Source organism: Bufo bufo, chromosome 3 (assembly GCF_905171765.1).
Source record: "Bufo bufo chromosome 3, aBufBuf1.1, whole genome shotgun sequence".
NCBI lineage: Eukaryota > Metazoa > Chordata > Amphibia > Anura > Bufonidae > Bufo > Bufo bufo.
In genome coordinates this window covers 604,451,594-604,468,635 of record NC_053391.1, presented here as the reverse complement: position 1 = coordinate 604,468,635, position 17,042 = coordinate 604,451,594, and the positions used below count along the sequence as shown (strand labels likewise).

The window sequence follows — 17,042 nt, the reverse complement described above, 5'->3', positions numbered from 1 at the left end:
TATGCATGTTGTCTTACTCCAAGCTGTATAGGCTCGAAAGCCTACTACCAATTAAGCATATTAGGTGATGTGCATCTCTGTAATGAGAAGGGGTGTGGTCTAATGACATCAACACCCTATATCAGGTGTGCATAATTATTAGGCAAAATGGGTCAAAAGAAGGACTTGACAGGCTCAGAAAAGTCAAAAATAGTGAGATATCTTGCAGAGGGATGCAGCACTCTTAAAATTGCAAAGCTTCTAAAGCGTGATCATTGAACAATCAAGCGTTTCATTCAAAATAGTCAACAGGGTCGCAAGAAGCGTGTGGAAAAACCAAGGTGCAAAATAACTGCCCATGAACTGAGAAAAGTCAAGCGTGCAGCTGCCAAGATGCCACTTGCCACCAGTTTGGCCATATTTCAGAGCTGCAACATCACTGGAGTGCCCAAAAGCACAAGGTGTGCAATACTCAGAGACATGGCCAAGGTAAGAAAGGCTGAAAGACGACCACCACTGAACAAGACACACAAGCTGAAACGTCAAGACTGGGCCAAGAAATATCTCATGACTGATTTTTCTAAGGTTTTATGGACTGATGAAATGAGAGTGAGTCTTGATGGGCCAGATGGATGGGCCCGTGGCTGGATTGGTAAAGGGCAGAGAGCTCCAGTCCGACTCAGACGCCAGCAAGGTGGAGGTGGAGTACTGTTTTGGGCTGGTATCATGAAAGATGAGCTTGTGGGGCCTTTTCGGGTTGAGGATGGAGTCAAGCTCAACTCCCAGTCCTACTGCCAGTTTCTGGAAGACACCTTCTTCAAGCAGTGGTACAGGAAGAAGTCAGCATCCTTCAAGAAAAACATGATTTTCATGCAGGACAATGCTCCATCACACGCGTCCAAGTACTCCACAGCGTGGCTGGCAAGAAAGGGTATAAAAGAAGAAAATCTAATGACATGGCCTCCTTGTTCACCTGATCTGAACCCCATTGAGAACCTGTGGTCCATCATCAAATGTGAGATTTACAAGGAGGGAAAACAGTACACCTCTCTGAACAGTGTCTGGGAGGCTGTGGTTGCTGCTGCACGCAATGTTGATGGTGAACAGATCAAAACACTGACAGAATCCATGGATGGCAGGCTTTTGAGTGTCCTTGCAAAGAAAGGTGGCTATATTGGTCACTGATTTGTTTTTGTTTTGTTTTTGAATGTCAGAAATGTATATTTGTGAATGTTGAGATGTTATATTGGTTTCACTGGTAAAAATAAATAATTGAAATGGGTATATATTTGTTTTTTGTTAAGTTGCCTAATAATTATGCACAGTAATAGTCACCTGCACACACAGATATCCCCCTAAAATAGCTAAAACTAAAAACAAACTAAAAACTACTTCCAAAAATATTCAGCTTTGATATTAATGAGTTTTTTGGGTTCATTGAGAACATGGTTGTTGTTCAATAATAAAATTAATCCTCAAAAATACAACTTGCCTAATAATTCTGCACTCCCTGTATAAGGTCATTGTATATTACTGTTGAGGGGGCCCTGACAATAAAATCCTTTAGTCCTCCTCCTGGGTTGGGTCCTACTGAGTTCAGGCCCCAAAGCAGCTGCTTCCCCTGCTTCACTTATAGCTACGCCCCTGCCCTGCTGCATTTTGGGAGATAATTATTACAATCTACAGGTAACAACAAAGATTATGTTTAAAAAAAATGTAAAGTAGAAATGATGAAATGCACAAAAAAGTTGCAAGAATAATTGCAGTTTATTGCAGAGTACATAACTTAAGACATTGTAGAAGTATTAAACAAAGTTAAGCGATAGGTAACTTGTGCTTTTTGGTTTATAGAAGGACAAAAAGTAACCGAGAAGTGAACATGAATGGTCATTTTTTTTCTGCTGATTGTGTTTCCAAATGAAGTACAGTATGGCTCACAAAGGTGGTGGATGAACAGTAGCGTAAATTTTGGGTTTTGATGCTGTATAGAACTAAAATATACCAAGTGAGGTTTATAAAGTCATACCTGGGACAAAAACTGAACCAAGATATTTAAACTCTACTGGGTAAAACACTCTAATAATGTACAATGGATTCCATTTTTTTATGGCCATAGGACAATTTAGTAATTGGGATATATTTTTTGAGGCAGTATTAATACCTCCGGGAACTTGTGGAGGTTTTTGAAACAATTTTTACACTTGAGCCGCTGCCCCCTCCGGAGCCAGAATTTGCAATTTTTCCACTGCTGGAAGTGAAACTTCCTCCACCGATACCTCCACCATATCCTCTTCCACTGCCTGAGCCAAATCCACCTCCAAAGCCATAGCCTTGACCAACTCCACCTCCAATGCCATAGCCTTGACCAACTCCACCTCCAATGCCATAGCCTTGACTAACTCCACTGCTACCTCCATATTATGAACTTACAACGGCTGTCAAAAAATAAATTGTATAGTTAGGCATGATTATTGTGTATAGAAAACACATGTGTATGTGTGTGTGAATTGGATAAATAGACTTACAGATGTTTACAGGTCCTACACCTTCTCCAGTCAACCTGTAAAATAAAAAAAAAGGTAATTTATTCATTGGAAATGTGTTTGTTCAGTCACCAGCTATCAATTTAGCATAGTATCCATAATAAATCTTTGGTGCACTCTAAATAAAGATATAATAGAACTTTTGAACATTTCGGCTCAAACCACTGTACATGGGTTTCTGGCCTGCTTTGTCTATCTAAATCTATTTCCTATCTCCAAAAATCTGATTTTTGCTACAACTTTAGCACCCAAGAATTCAACATAGAAACATAGAAACATAGAAACATAGAATGTGTCGGCAGATAAGAACCATTTGGCCCATCTAGTCTGCCCAATATACTGAATACTATGGATAGCCCCCGGCCCTATCTTATATGAAGGATGGCCTTATGCCTATCCCATGCATGCTTAAACCCCTTCACTGTATTTGCAGCTACCACTTCTGCAGGAAGGCTATTCCATGCATCCACTACTCTCTCAGTAAAGTAATACTTCCTTATATTACTTTTAAACCTTTGCCCCTCTAATTTAAAACTGTGTCCTCTTGTGGTAGTTTTTCTTCTTTTAAATATGCTCTCTTCCTTTACCGAGTTAATTCCCTTAATGTATTTAAAAGTTTCTATCATATCCCCTCTGTCTCTTCTTTCTTCCAAGCTATACATATTAAGGTCCTTTAACCTTTCCTGGTAAGTTTTATCCTGCAATCCATGTACTAGTTTAGTAGCTCTCCTCTGAACTCTCTCTAGAGTATCTATATCCTTCTGGAGATATGGCCTCCAGTACTGCGCACAATACTCCAAGTGAGGTCTCACCAGTGTTCTGTACAGCGGCATAAGCACTTCACTCTTTCTACTGCTTATACCTCTCCCTATACATCCAAGCATTCTGCTGGCATTTCGTGCTGCTCTATTACATTGTCTTCCCACCTTTAAGTCTTCTGAAATAATTACTCCTAAATCCCTTTCCTCAGATACTGAGGTCAGGACTGTGTCAAATATTCTATATTCTGCCCTTGGGTTTTTACGCCCCAGGTGCATTATCTTGCACTTATCCACATTAAATTTCAGTTTCCAGAGTTCTGACCATTCTTCTAGTTTTCCTAAATCCTTTTCCATTTGGCGTTTCCCTCCAGGAACATCAACCCTGTTACATATCTTTGTGTCATCAGCAAAAAGACAAACCTTACCAGCGAGGCCTTTTGCAATATCACTTATGAAGATATTAAACAAAATCGGTCCCAGTACAGATCCCTGTGGAACCCCACTGGTAACATTACCTTGTTTTGAATGTTCTCCATTGACTACAACCCTCTGTTGTCTGTCACTCAGCCACTGCCTAATCCACTCAACAATATGGGAGTCCATGCTCAATGACTGCAGTTTATTGATAAGTCTTCTATGTGGGACAGTGTCAAAAGCCTTACTAAAATCTAGATATGCGATGTCTACTGCACCTCCACCGTCTATTATTTTATTCACCCAGTCAAAAAAATCTATAAGATTTGTTTGACATGATCTCCCTGAAGTAAACCCATGTTGTTTTTCATCTTGCAATCCATGGGATTTTAGATGTTCCACAATCCTATCCTTTAATAGGGTTTCCATTAATTTGCCTACTATTGATGTCAGACTCACTGGTCTATAGTAATAGTCCATAGTAATAATAGTCCATAGTAATATTCATTTCTTTAGGTTCAAGATTTGCATGAACTAGAATGGTTTGTATTTTGGGGTATCAGTAAAGGGTTTAAAGGAAACTTTCTCATTCCAATAGATCTTTGGTCTTCAACTACTGCTAGTGCAGCTACAGTTGAAATAATGGATTTGCCATCCAAATAGAGAAATATTTTAATTTGAAAACAAACCTATTGAAAATAGTATTTTAATGGTTCATTCATTGCTACTTTGAATAAATGGGCCTGAGAAATAACACCTATTAGAGTGAAATTTACTAATATACTACATTATATAAATATATGACCATGATTTGCATTGCAGCTACCTGTACTCCTCTCCTTCCAGCAGTTTACTGTAAGTGGCAATCTCAATATCCAGAGCCATTTTGACATTCATCAGATTCTGGTATTCATGCAGTTGGCGAGCCATGTCCTGCTTGGCCTTCTGTTGAGCATCCTCCAGCTCGGCAAGCTTTTGTTTGGCATCCTTCAATGCAATCTCTCCCCGTTCCTCAGCTTCAGCAGTTTCCCTCTGCAGCTTGTCAATCTATTAATATTTTGGGTCAGAATTTATATAAAAGCAATATTTTCTAATAAAAGATAGATGGCTTCTGCCAAAATCACTGTGCTCCTTTCATCCTTTTAAGGTTTGAGATAAATAATTTCTAGGATTCTGGGGCAAAAAATCTGTGTATGCCAATGTTTTAGGCACGCTGTTAAATTCCTTAATCCAAACTTCTTGGCAGAAGTTAAAAATCTGAGACACTATAATAATCATTATGTTACAATACAGAATTCATTCGTAGTGCCTATATTTAATATTTCAAGCTATTTCTCTTACTTGTTTCTTCACGCTCTCAATCTCAGAACGCATTCTGTTAATCATACGGTTTAGCTCTGCAATTTCAGTTTTTGTGCTTCTCAGATCATCACCATGTCTTCCAGCAGACATTTGGAGCTCCTCATACTGCAGAAAAAAATGAATGGGAATGAGTTTATTAGCTAACAAGTCAATAAGACCTTAAAAAATAGATTTTCAGTGGAGTTATACCTTAAGGGGTTTTCCAGTCTTTTTATATTTTTGAATAATCTAATAAACGGCTGGCTCACAGTACTTTAGCATACAAATACCATTTATTACCACCACAATCATACTAACACATTTATTATAAAATAAACATCATATCATTCCATGTATGTCATCAATCATTTATCCATTCCAGCAACAATAAACATAAAAATGCGGAGCTCACGCATATGACTAAAACTGTACTTGGAGTACTCCAATAACATACTAAGGCATATAATGGTAATATAATACCACAGCGGTAAAGATGTATCTATAACTATTAGTTTCCCCAGCAAAGTTAATACTATGTGTGGCTTTTGGTTCCTTCTGTGGGCTATATTATCACCAATATTCAATTTTAGCCGCAATGCTACATTACCAGTTATTGGAACCCTCCTGGATGAGCTTGTTATGTTCCTTTTATTGCGCTCGGCTCTGCTAACTTGCCAGCACTCAATCTTCCTCCCTTAGGAGCGTTCTGTTTGTCTGTGCGCCCCTTCTGCTATGTCTCTCCTCGATGTGTGCGCGGCCAGCACGGCGTCCCATGTGCTAGTCGACGCAATGTAGTCCCACCAGTACAGATATCAAAACCAGGAGTGGACACAGCAAGGTGTCAAAGGTCAATGCAACAAGTGCTAGCCATGCTAATTAGAACACAGTAGATGTAGCAGAGTCCAGCTGGAATGGATTAATGATCAATGACATACATGGAATGATATGATGTTTATTTTATAATGTGTTAGTATGATTGTGGTGGTAATAAATGGTATTTGTATGCAAAAGTACTGTGAGCCAGCCGTTTATTAGATTATTCATTTGTGTGATTACGACCAGCTGGTAACTGGTAGGCTGAGATCCAGTAGTTTGCTGGTTGAGCTTCTCTATAGTGTATTCGTTTTTTATAGTTTTGGCCTACCCACAGGATAGGCTATCAATAACTCATTAGTGGGGGGTTCGACCCCCGAACTTCCATCAATCCCCTGTTCTGCAGTAGCTTTGACACCAGAAATCAGCACCAGAACTACACAGCTACATCCACTATGTAGTGGATGTAGCTGGTTACTGCAGCACTGCTCCCACTGAAGTGAATGGAAGCCGAGTCGCAGTAACCAACTCCACCCATTATACAGAATGTATGGCGCTGTAGTTCTTAAACTTCTGGTGCCAGAGCTATTAAATAACTGCAGATCGGCAGGGGTGTGGGTGCCCTTCAGTTATTGCTAGCCTATCCTGAGGATAGGACATCAATATAAATTGATTAAAAAAAATACTTTAACATTTAAAATTTACAAAAAATGATATCAAATACTACTGTCGGGATTCAAACCCGTGACCAGCCACATCCCAGGCGGTAGCCCTGCTTACTAGGCTACCGTCCTCTCTGGACATTACTCCCTGAAACCTATTATGTAACCTCAGTCTTGCCAAGCCTTGCTCATCACCCTTGATTCCCCACACCTGGTACTTCCCTATATAAGTCCAGCCCCTTGCACTCTAGCTTGCTGATTATTGAGCTCCTGAGCCTTGATCAAGCTTCTCCTCATCTGCTCCTCCTGCTACTACTGAAAGTCCACTGCTGACCAGGAATTACCTACCGACTACTCTTCTGCTTGTCCCTACCTACTGAACTGCTACCACCGTTGCCATCCGGATTGTCTGACCACGCTTACTGCCGCCTGCCCTAACCCACCGCCTGCCTACCGACTACTCTTCTGCTTGTCCCTACCTACTACCTGCCTGTGGTCCTTGCCACTGGGCTCCACTCCTACCTCCAGCCAGCGGTCCTCTGACTCAGGTGAGCCTATAGGATTGTTACAGAATAATCAGCCCCACTATGGAGTCCGCAATGGCCAATCTGCGTAAGCAGGTCTCCAAACTTCAAGAATTTGGTACTACATATCAGGAGAAATTTTCCCAGCTCCAAGGCGTAGTCCAAAGCCAACAGAGGGAGATTATTGAACTACAGAGGCAACTCCTGGACGTCCGCGGCGCGCCCGCAGACACCCGCATGCCACTCCCATCAAGATTCAGCGGCGACAGACGCCAGTATCGGGGGTTTCTAAACCAATGCCGCATCTATTTTCAGATGTACCCGGCCCCCTTCACCACCGAGAAAAAGAAGGTGCTATTCGTGGTCAATCTCCTGACGGATGAAGCATTAGCATGGGCATCACCATACGTGGAGACTAACAGTCAGCTCCTGGACAACCTAAACAACTTCATCACCGCCATGAGCCAAGTCTTCGATGACCCCAACCTCTGTGCGACAGCCGAGGCGCGACTACATGGTCTGCGGCAAGGGAGACGCTCCGTCACCGAATACACCGCCGAGTTTCGCCGTTGGGTCACGGACACCACCTGGAACCCAGCGGCACAGAGAAGCCAATTTCGGCGAGGCCTGTCAGAATTAATAAAGGACGAACTCGCCAGAGTTGAGGCCCCGGACGATCTGGATGACTTCATTCAGTTATGCATCCGGATAGATCAAAGACTCTCCGAGAGGAAGAAAGAAAGACTCTGGTCCTCGGACCACAGACCCACTTACTCCTTCTCTTCCACCGCCCAGCGCGACCCCCAGTCAGTAACTGAACCTATGCAGGTCGACGCTCTACGTAGGTCTCTATCCACAGCTGAGAAGGAGAGATGGCTGGCCGAAAACCTATGCCTCTACTGTGGTCAGCCGGGTCATTTTGCCATCAAATGTCCTCATAAGATCCGAAAGACTATTGCCGTCACTGAGCTAAAGGAGCAACCACAGACTCCAACCCCGCCAGCAGCCCCTGAAAATAACAACACGGCGGCTCATGGATCCCACTTCATCGTCCCCATCCTCATCGACATTGAGGGGCGACAACTCACCTGTTCAGCGATGTTAGACTCCGGGGCGGGAGGCAACTTCATGGACCTAACCTTCGCCCGCGAAAAGAACATTCCACTGACAATCAAGGCAGCCCCCGTTGACCTGGAAACCATCGACGGATCCCTACTCTCCTCGGGGCCGGCCACTCACGAGACCACCGAACTACAACTCCTCATAGAACCAGATCACCGTGAAAAGATCCACTTCTCTCTGATCGCCTCCCCGAAGTTCCCAGTGATCTTGGGCATCCCATGGTTGGCCACCCACAACCCCTCGGTGGACTGGGAAACCCGCTGCATACGATTCCCATCCGAGTTCTGCACGCTAAATTGCTCCCACAAACCCGTCCTTCCACCCGAAGACACCACCATCTCAAAACTATCCGTCAAGGATCTGCTACCCCCTCAATACCGCAAGTTCCAGGATATCTGCGACAAGAAAAACGCAGACAAGCTGCCACCACACCGACCCTACGACTGCCCTATAGAACTGTTGCCCGGGGCCGAAATACCCTTTTTGCAGTATCTACTCCCTCTCAGAGCCTGAACTCAAGGCTCTGAAAGAGTACCTGGACGAGGACCTGAGGAAGGGGTTCATCCGGCCCGCCACCTCCCCCGCGGGAGCCCCCTTTTTCTTCGTAGAGAAAAAAGACTCCTCCCTGCGTCCTTGCATAGACTACAGAAAGCTTAATGACATAACCGTAAAAAACGGTACCCGCTCCCACTGATTTCCGAACTCCTTGAGAGACTCCGGGAAGCGAAGATCTTCACCAAACTCAACCTTCGAGGGGCCTACAACCTCGTCCGAATCCGCCCTGGGGACGAATGGAAGACCGCCTTCCGGACACGTTATGGTCATTTCGAGTACCTGGTCATGCCTTTCGGACTCTGCAATGCTCCCGCCACCTTCCAGCACTTCATTAACGACGTCCTCAGGGACATGCTGGATCTGTTTGTAGTCGTTTACCTGGACGACATCTTGATCTTCTCTGAAGACCTCGAGCAGCACCGCGAACACGTCCGCAGGGTACTGCAGAGACTCAGACAGAACTCTCTCTATATCAAGCTAGAGAAATGCGAGTTTGAGCGAACCACCACTCAGTTCCTTGGATACATCATCTCCCCAGAGGGCCTAAGTATGGACCCGGGGAAGGTCCAAGCTGTGATGAACTGGCCCGTTCCGAAAAACGAGAAGGAGATACAAAGATTCATTGGCTTCGCCAACTTCTATCGGAAGTTTATCCGGAACTTCTCCAAGGTCATAGCACCAATCACCCAACTCACCAAGAAGGCAGTCCCCTTCTCCTGGACACCCGAGGCCCAGGAGGCCTTCACCAAGTTGAAACTCCTTTTCACTTCTGCCCCAATCCTAATCCACCCGAACCCCGAGCTCCCATTTACAGTCGAAGTGGATGCATCAGACTCTGCGGTGGGGGCAGTTTTGTCACAACGGACAGGGGAGAGGACGCTATTACACCCGTGCGCATATTTCTCCCGCCAGATGTCCCCCTCCGAGAAGAACTATGACATCGGGAACAAAGAACTACTGGCGATCAAGGATGCCTTCTCCGAGTGGAGACACCTGCTGGAGGGAGCCACCAACCCCATAATCGTACTAACTGACCACAAGAACCTCGAGTTCATCCGCAGCGCTAAGAGACTCTCAGCCAGACAGGCCAGATGGAGCCTATTCTTTTCCCGCTTCAACTATCTCATCACCTATCGCCCTGGATCAAAAAACGGCAAGGCTGATGCCCTCTCCAGAATGTTTTCTGAGCCCTCACAGAGTAACAAGGGCCAAAATAACATCTTACCCGAGAGAAGGGTCGTAGGGGCCACCTACTCTAAAGAACTCCTGGGCACAATCAAAGAAGGATACGAAAATGACCCCTTCCTCGCCCACCCCACAGGGAATGTCAGCCTTACGTTTAAGAACGGTCATTGGTTTCATCAGGACCTACAACTATATGTACCAGAAATCGCACGGCTCGAAGTGCTCAAACTCAACCATGACTCCAAGCTGGCCGGCCATTTTGGCACAAGAAAGACCCAGGAGCTTCTCTCCCGCACCTTCTGGTGGCCAACATACAAGGAGGACATCAAGAGGTACATCTCCTCGTGCGCGGTCTGTGCCCGCAATAAGACTCCTCGTTCCTCCCCCGTGGGTCTGTTACAACCCCTCCCTATTCCCTCCCGCCCCTGGGGCTCGATCTCCATGGACTTTGTGGTAGACCTTCCTCCTTCAAAAGGGATGAACACTATCCTGGTCGTGGTCGACCGTCTCACCAAGATGGCCCATTTCATCCCCTACAAAGGCATACCCACCGCCAAACAGACGGCCGATCTAATTCTCAGAGAGGTCTTCAGGCTGCATGGGATCCCGGACGACGTGGTCTCCGACCGAGGCGTACAATTTGCCTCAAAGTTCTGGAAGAACTTCTGCCTGGCGCTCGGGGTTAAAGTGAACCTATCCTCCGCTTTCCACCCTCAGTCAAACGGGCAGACTGAGAGAACTAATCAGACCCTAGAGCAGTACCTACGCTGTTTCAGCTCCCACCTGCAGGATGACTGGCTTGACCATCTCCCCACGGCGGAGTTCGCCTACAACAATGCTGAGCATAGCTCAACCAAGCACAGCCCCTTCTTTGCTAACACAGGCTCGCACCCGGTGTTCATTCCCCACCTCCCCGTCGCCTCCACCCTCCCAGCAGTGGCCGAACGCCTAACAACCCTACAGGAGGCACAAAAGAACATTATAGACAACCTCCAGCTCGCCCAGAGGCGTTTTAAACAGGAAGCAGACAAACGTCGCAAACCCATTCCGGGCTTCCATGTGGGAGACAAGGTGTGGCTGTCCACCAGGAACCTCAGATTGAAGGTCATCTCCAAAAAGTTGGCCCAAAGATACATGGGTCCGTTTCGGATCACCGCACAAATCAACGAGGTCACGTTCCGGCTCGACCTTCCGGACTCCATTAGGGTGCACCCTGTCTTCCATTGCTCACTCCTCAAGCCATACGTGGAGAACACCTTCACAGGCCGCCACTCGCCCCCTCCACCACCCGTGAGGGTACAGGGTGAAGAAGAATACGTTGTCGCAAAGATCCTCGACTCCAGGATCCACCGGGGAAGACTACAATACCTAATTGGGTGGGAGGGTTACCCTCCCGAGGATAACTCCTGGGAGCCAGAAGAAAATGTCCACGCCCCCAGACTGGTAAAAGAGTTCCACCAACGGCACCCCGGTAAGCCTGCCCCTGCGGTGCCCGGAGGTCACCTTGGAAGGGGGGGAGTACTGTCGGGATTCGAACCCATGACCAGCCACATCCCAGGCGGTAGCCCTGCTTACTAGGCTACCGTCCTCTCTGGACATTACTCCCTGAAACCTATTATGTAACCTCAGTCTTGCCAAGCATTGCTCATCACCCTTGATTCCCCACACCTGGTACTTCCCTATATAAGTCCAGCCCCTTGCACTCTAGCTTGCTGATTATTGAGCTCCTGAGCCTTGTTCAAGCTTCTCCTCATCTGCTACTACTGAAAGTCCACTGCTGACCAGGAATTGCCTACCGACTACTCTTCTGCTTGTCCCTACCTACTGAACTGCTACCACCGTTGCCATCCGGATTGTCTGACCACGCTTACTGCCGCCTGCCCTGACCCACCGCCTGCCTACCGACTACTCCTCTGCTTGTCCCTACCTACTACCTGCCTGCGGTCCTTGCCACTGGGCTCCACTCCTACCTCCAGCCAGCGGTCCTCTGACTCAGGTGAGCCTATAGGATTGTTACAACTACATTACTATAAGCTATAGATCCATCACTAGTATTAAGATGTACTCACCTTGGTTTGGTACCAAGACTCGGCTTCCTGTCGGCTTCTGTTGGCAATGTCTTCATACTGAGCCTTGACCTCTGCGATGAGGCCATCAAGGTCCAAAGCTCTGTTATTGTCCATAGACAAAACCACAGATGTGTCTGAGATTTGTGCCTGCATCTGGGCAATTTCCTGAAATCAAGGTGGAAAAGTTACTACTTTTTGTTATTGTGATGGAGATAAAAACCTTTGAAGAAACACAGTAGGAAACATATCTGTATGGTCCCACTGCTTGCTCAATATATTTGTATTACACTTTACCTTATTTACTATTGGGCTATTCAATATTTTGTCAAATATCTTTTTAACCTCCAAATTATTGCCTCGTGTTCTGTGTATACATAAAGTTGACTAAATGCTATGAAATATAGCAGAACAGTGAAACTATAATTACCGCTTCATACAGGGCCCTTATGAAGTTGATCTTATCATTCAGAGAATCCCCCTTAGATTCCAGCTCTACTTTGTTTATGTAGGCAGCATCCACATCCTAGGTAAACAACAGTCAGACAATCAGTCAGCATCCTACAAAGAAAACTGCGGCTCCACTCATTACTGTAGTTAAGGGATTGGTCAGAGATCTTGAGATTATAATCACCTTTTTGAGCACCACAAATTCATTCTCTGCTGCTGTTTTCTTGTTAATTTTATCTTCATATCTAAGCAAAGAGAAGTAATTATATGTTTATGCTAATCAACCAGAAGCACAGTGTATTCATAGCCATTTTCCACAATGAGAAATATGCTATGTCATGTCAGTTAGAATAGATCAAGTTTTATAAAAAGCATGTTGTAATATAATAACTAGTCAAGACCTTCTTATAATAAACATTAAACAATCTTGGAGTGTAATGGCTGTAATTCTAAAGAACAATTCTAGATTTTTCAGATTTTAAAATTAAATATGCTCTAACAAGTAAGTGCCATCTTCACTTACTTTGCCTTGGAATCCTCTACAGCATCTTGATTGTGTATCAACTCTGCTTCCAAACGAGGCTTATAAACTGTTATAGCGTCATCTTGTCTCCGGATTTGATTAATGTAGTCTTCAAAGAGGGCCTCAAAGCCATTTCTAATTGTTTTGACTCCCTGTTCTTGCAGGAGGCTCGATTTGGTCTCCAAAACCTTGTTCTGTTGCTCTAGGAAACGTACCTGTGGCACCAGAAAGCAATTATATAAAAGAATTGTGCCATAAATCTTCCAGGTCTACAAGGGTATATAAGAAGCATGAAGACTACCTACCTTGTCGATGAAGGATGCAAATTTGTTGTTGAGAGTCTTAATCTGTTCTCTTTCTTCTGTGCGCACTTTTTGAATATTTCGGTCAATTTCCAAATTGAGAGGAGCTAAAAGGCTTTGATTAATTGTGACTTCTTGGATCCCTCCAGGTGGGCAAACTGAAATTCTTTTGTTTACTCCTAAGCCACTAGGACTTCTGCTGCCAAAGCCACCAGAGCTTACCCGGCCACCACCACCACTACGAGAGACAGAGACTGAGCTGAAGCCACTTCGGTTTAGCCCTAATGGTACTGCAGAAGCAGCGCTGAAGGTATTTTGAAAAGTTGTTTGGCGAGACATAGCAATAGTCTTTTTGGATCTATGATGCTAAGGATGAGAAGAGAAGAAGGCAGAGTGAACTGCTCGGTGGTGAAACACCCTTTTTTATCTGTCTCAGTATGTGGACTTGGTCCAGGGAAGTGTATGTATCATCTTGCCTAAATAATTGGTTTGGCATCCCCTGCAGCAATCTAAACACTGAGTTCATCTGATTAACACACATGTTTCTATTATATGTAGTGTTAAATCTATTCAATAGCTTGGAGTCTGTGGGAATCCCTTCATCCGTTCCAGACAGGTTACTATTATAAATCTGCATTCTACCTAGCAAAAGTCCTGTGTAAATCCTAACGCACTAGCCTCCTGCTTTATACACATGAAGACCTAGTATTCATATGAAGATAGATAGATAGATAGATGATAGATAGATAGATAGGTAGGTAGATTATAGATAGATACATATATAGATATGAGATAGATAGATAGATACAGTAGATAGATAAATAGATGGATAGATAGACAGTCGGTCTGCATGAACAATTCAGAATAACTAAACAGTGCAGCACTCAATTTAATTAGGGCACAGCAGTGTCGCAACCATGACACAACCGGCTGCATGGTTGTATCCTTATGCAGACTGATATACATTATGAAATGCTGCAGTATACGGACATGATGAGAGCCTGTAGTATATAGACAGACATGATGAGATGCTGCAGTATATTGACAGACATGATGAGACCCTGGAGTATATAGACAGACATGATGAGACCCTGGAGCATATAGACAGACATGATGAGACCCTGCAGCATATAGACAGACATGATGAGACGCTGCAGTATATAGACAGACATGATGAGATGCTGCAGTATATAGACAGACATAATGAGACCCTATAGTATACAGACAGACATGGTGAGAGGCTGCAGTATATAGACAGACGTGATGAGATGCTACAGTATATAGACATACGGCATATATATTAGGACATCCTCAGACATCATTTACAACTCCCTCCTCCGTCAGGCAAAACTCCATCCTCCATCAGCCAAAACTCCCTCCTACCTCAGACGTCAGCCAAATCTCCCTCCTCCCTCATCGAAAAACTCCCTCCTCCATCAGGCAAAACTCCATCAGTCCTCCTCCCTTAGACCAAACTCCCTCCTCCATCAGCCTAAACTCCCTCCTGCGTCAGCCCGAACTCCCTCCTATCTGAGACGTCAGCCAAAACTCCTTCTTCCCTTATCCAAAAAATACATCCTCCATCAGCCCTCAGCCCAGACTCCATCAGCCGTCAGGTGTCAGCTCTTAGCCATTAGGGGTCAGACATCAGTTGTCATCTCTCAGCCTAAACTCCATCAGCCGTCAGGGGTCAGACATCAGGTGTCAGCCCTCAGCCTAACTTCATTAGCCGTCAGAGGTCCGACATCAGGTGTCAGCCCTCAGCCTAAACTCCATCAGCCGTCAGGGGTCAGACATTAGGTGTCAGCCCTCAGCCTAAACTCCATCAGCTGTCAAGGGTCAGACATCAGGTGTCAGCCCTCAGCCTAAACTCCATCAGCCGTAATAATAGCATATAAAATATGTTTACAGCAAGCGCTGGCACCACAGATCATTGTCTTCACACATTATTTATATATTATGGACACTAATACAGGCACCAGTACTGGATACAAGTTTCCTTGGTGTATAATGGAGGCACGCCGTGTTCAGCCGCTGACATATACGGGCTTCTCTCCAGCACACGTTACATCAGCAGCCTCTAGAGACTGGTTCACCTACAAGTGAATGAGATTTGTTTCTTATAAGCAGTAGGTCAGAGGTTAGAGCGCTGGGTACCTTCACAATTTTTTGTTTTTTGTCTGTTAATATTTGTACTATTACTTATTCCATTTAGTAAGCAGAGAACATTTTAGCGCAATTTATCATATAAAATATGCTTTCCGTTATCATACAAATATGACAACTTTTTTTTGTCTGTTAATATTTGTACGGCATACATATTAGGACATCATCCACAACTCCCTCCTCCGTCAGGCAAAACTCCATCCTCCATCAGCCACAACTCCTGATACCTCAGATGTCAGCCAAATCTCCCTCCTCCCTCATCCAAAACTCCCTCCTTCATCAGGCAAAACTCCCTCCTCCGTCAGGCAAAACTCCATCAGTCCTCCTCCCTCAGACCAAACTCCCTCCTCCATCAGCCCGAACTCCCTCCTATCTCAGACGTCAGCCAAAACTCCCTCCTCCCTCATCCAAAACTCCCTTGTTCCTCAGACATCAGTCAAAAAATACATTCTCCATCAGCCCTCAGCCTAAACTCCATCAGCCGTAATAATAGCATGTAAAATATGTTTACAGCAAGCGCTGGCACCACAGATCATTGTCTTCACACATTATTTATATATTATGGACACTAATACAGGCACCAATACTGGATACAAGTTTCCTTGGTGTATAATTGCATTGATTTGTGCCCCCAGAACAGTTAAAGAACCAGATCATGACATATATGCCATCATCCACCCATCATAAATCTACCCCCATCATCTCATTTATTATTCATCTCTCTATCTATCCTGAATTATGTGTAAGCAGACCTGTCATATTTATATGATAACGCAAAGCATATTTCATATGATAAATTGCGCTAAAATGTTCTTTGCTTACTAAACGGAATAAGTAATAGTACAAATATTAACAGACAAAAAACAAAATTGCAAAAGTGCCAGCGAGATTTGAACTCATGACGCCTGGTTTACAAGCCCATCACTCTAACCACTGAACTATGGAGACATCTGCTGTTAGAAATAGAAAGTAATCTCATTCACCTGTAGGTAAACCAGTCTCTAGAGGCTGCCGATGTAACGTGTGCTGGAGAGAAGCCCGTATATGTCAGCGGCTGAACACGGCGTGCCTCCATTATACACCAAGGAAACTTGTATCCAGTACTGGTGCCTGTATTGTCCATAATATATAATATTATTGTCCATAATATATAAAAAATGTGTAAAGACAATGATCTGTGGTGCCAGCGCTTGCTGTAAACATATTTTACATTCTAATATTACGGCTGATGGAGTTTAGGCTGAGGGCTGACACCTGATGTCTGACCCCTGACGGCTGATGGAGTTTAGGCTGAGGGCTGACACCTGATGTCTGACCCCTGACGGCTGATGGAGTTTAGGCTGAGGGCTGACACCTGATGTCTGACCCCTGACGGCTGATGGAGTTTAGGCTGAGGGATGACAACTGATGTCTGACCTCTGATGGCTGAGAGCTGACACCTGATGGAGTTTGGGCTAAGGGCTGATGGAGGAGGTATTTTTTGACTGACGTCTGAGGAACGAGGGAGTTTTGGATGAGGAAGGAGGGAGTTTTGGCTGACGTGTGAAGTAGGAGGGAGTTCGGGCTGGCGGTGGATGGTGTTTTGCCTGACGGAAGGAGGAAGTTGTGGATGATGTCTGAGGATGACCTAATATGT

At 44.8% G+C, this 17,042-nt stretch overlaps 1 protein-coding gene across 6 annotated transcripts in view; it reads right to left on the bottom strand.

Annotated features, from left to right (window-relative positions):
- Positions 1-2,230: 2,230 nt before the first annotated feature.
- LOC120996194 (keratin, type II cytoskeletal 6A-like) overlaps positions 2,231-17,042 on the bottom strand; it is a 326,905-nt gene continuing 312,093 nt past the window's right edge. The window contains exons 1-10 of one of the 6 annotated variants that reach the window (XM_040425973.1): positions 13,244-13,629; positions 12,939-13,153; positions 12,600-12,660; positions 12,396-12,491; positions 11,969-12,133; positions 5,039-5,164; positions 4,524-4,744; positions 2,505-2,539; positions 2,355-2,414; positions 2,231-2,318 (exon numbers count right to left, since the gene is read on the bottom strand). In XM_040425973.1, coding sequence (XP_040281907.1) covers positions 2,398-2,414; positions 2,505-2,539; positions 4,524-4,744; positions 5,039-5,164; positions 11,969-12,133; positions 12,396-12,491; positions 12,600-12,660; positions 12,939-13,153; positions 13,244-13,579 — 1,272 coding nt within the window. In that variant the 5' untranslated portion in view covers positions 13,580-13,629 and the 3' untranslated portion in view covers positions 2,231-2,318; positions 2,355-2,397. Of the gene's footprint in view, positions 2,415-2,504; positions 2,540-4,523; positions 4,745-5,038; positions 5,165-11,968; positions 12,134-12,395; positions 12,492-12,599; positions 12,661-12,938; positions 13,154-13,243; positions 13,630-17,042 lie in introns of those variants that run through there. The other 5 variants (XM_040425972.1, XM_040425971.1, XM_040425974.1 and 2 more) reach the window with 5 other exon arrangements.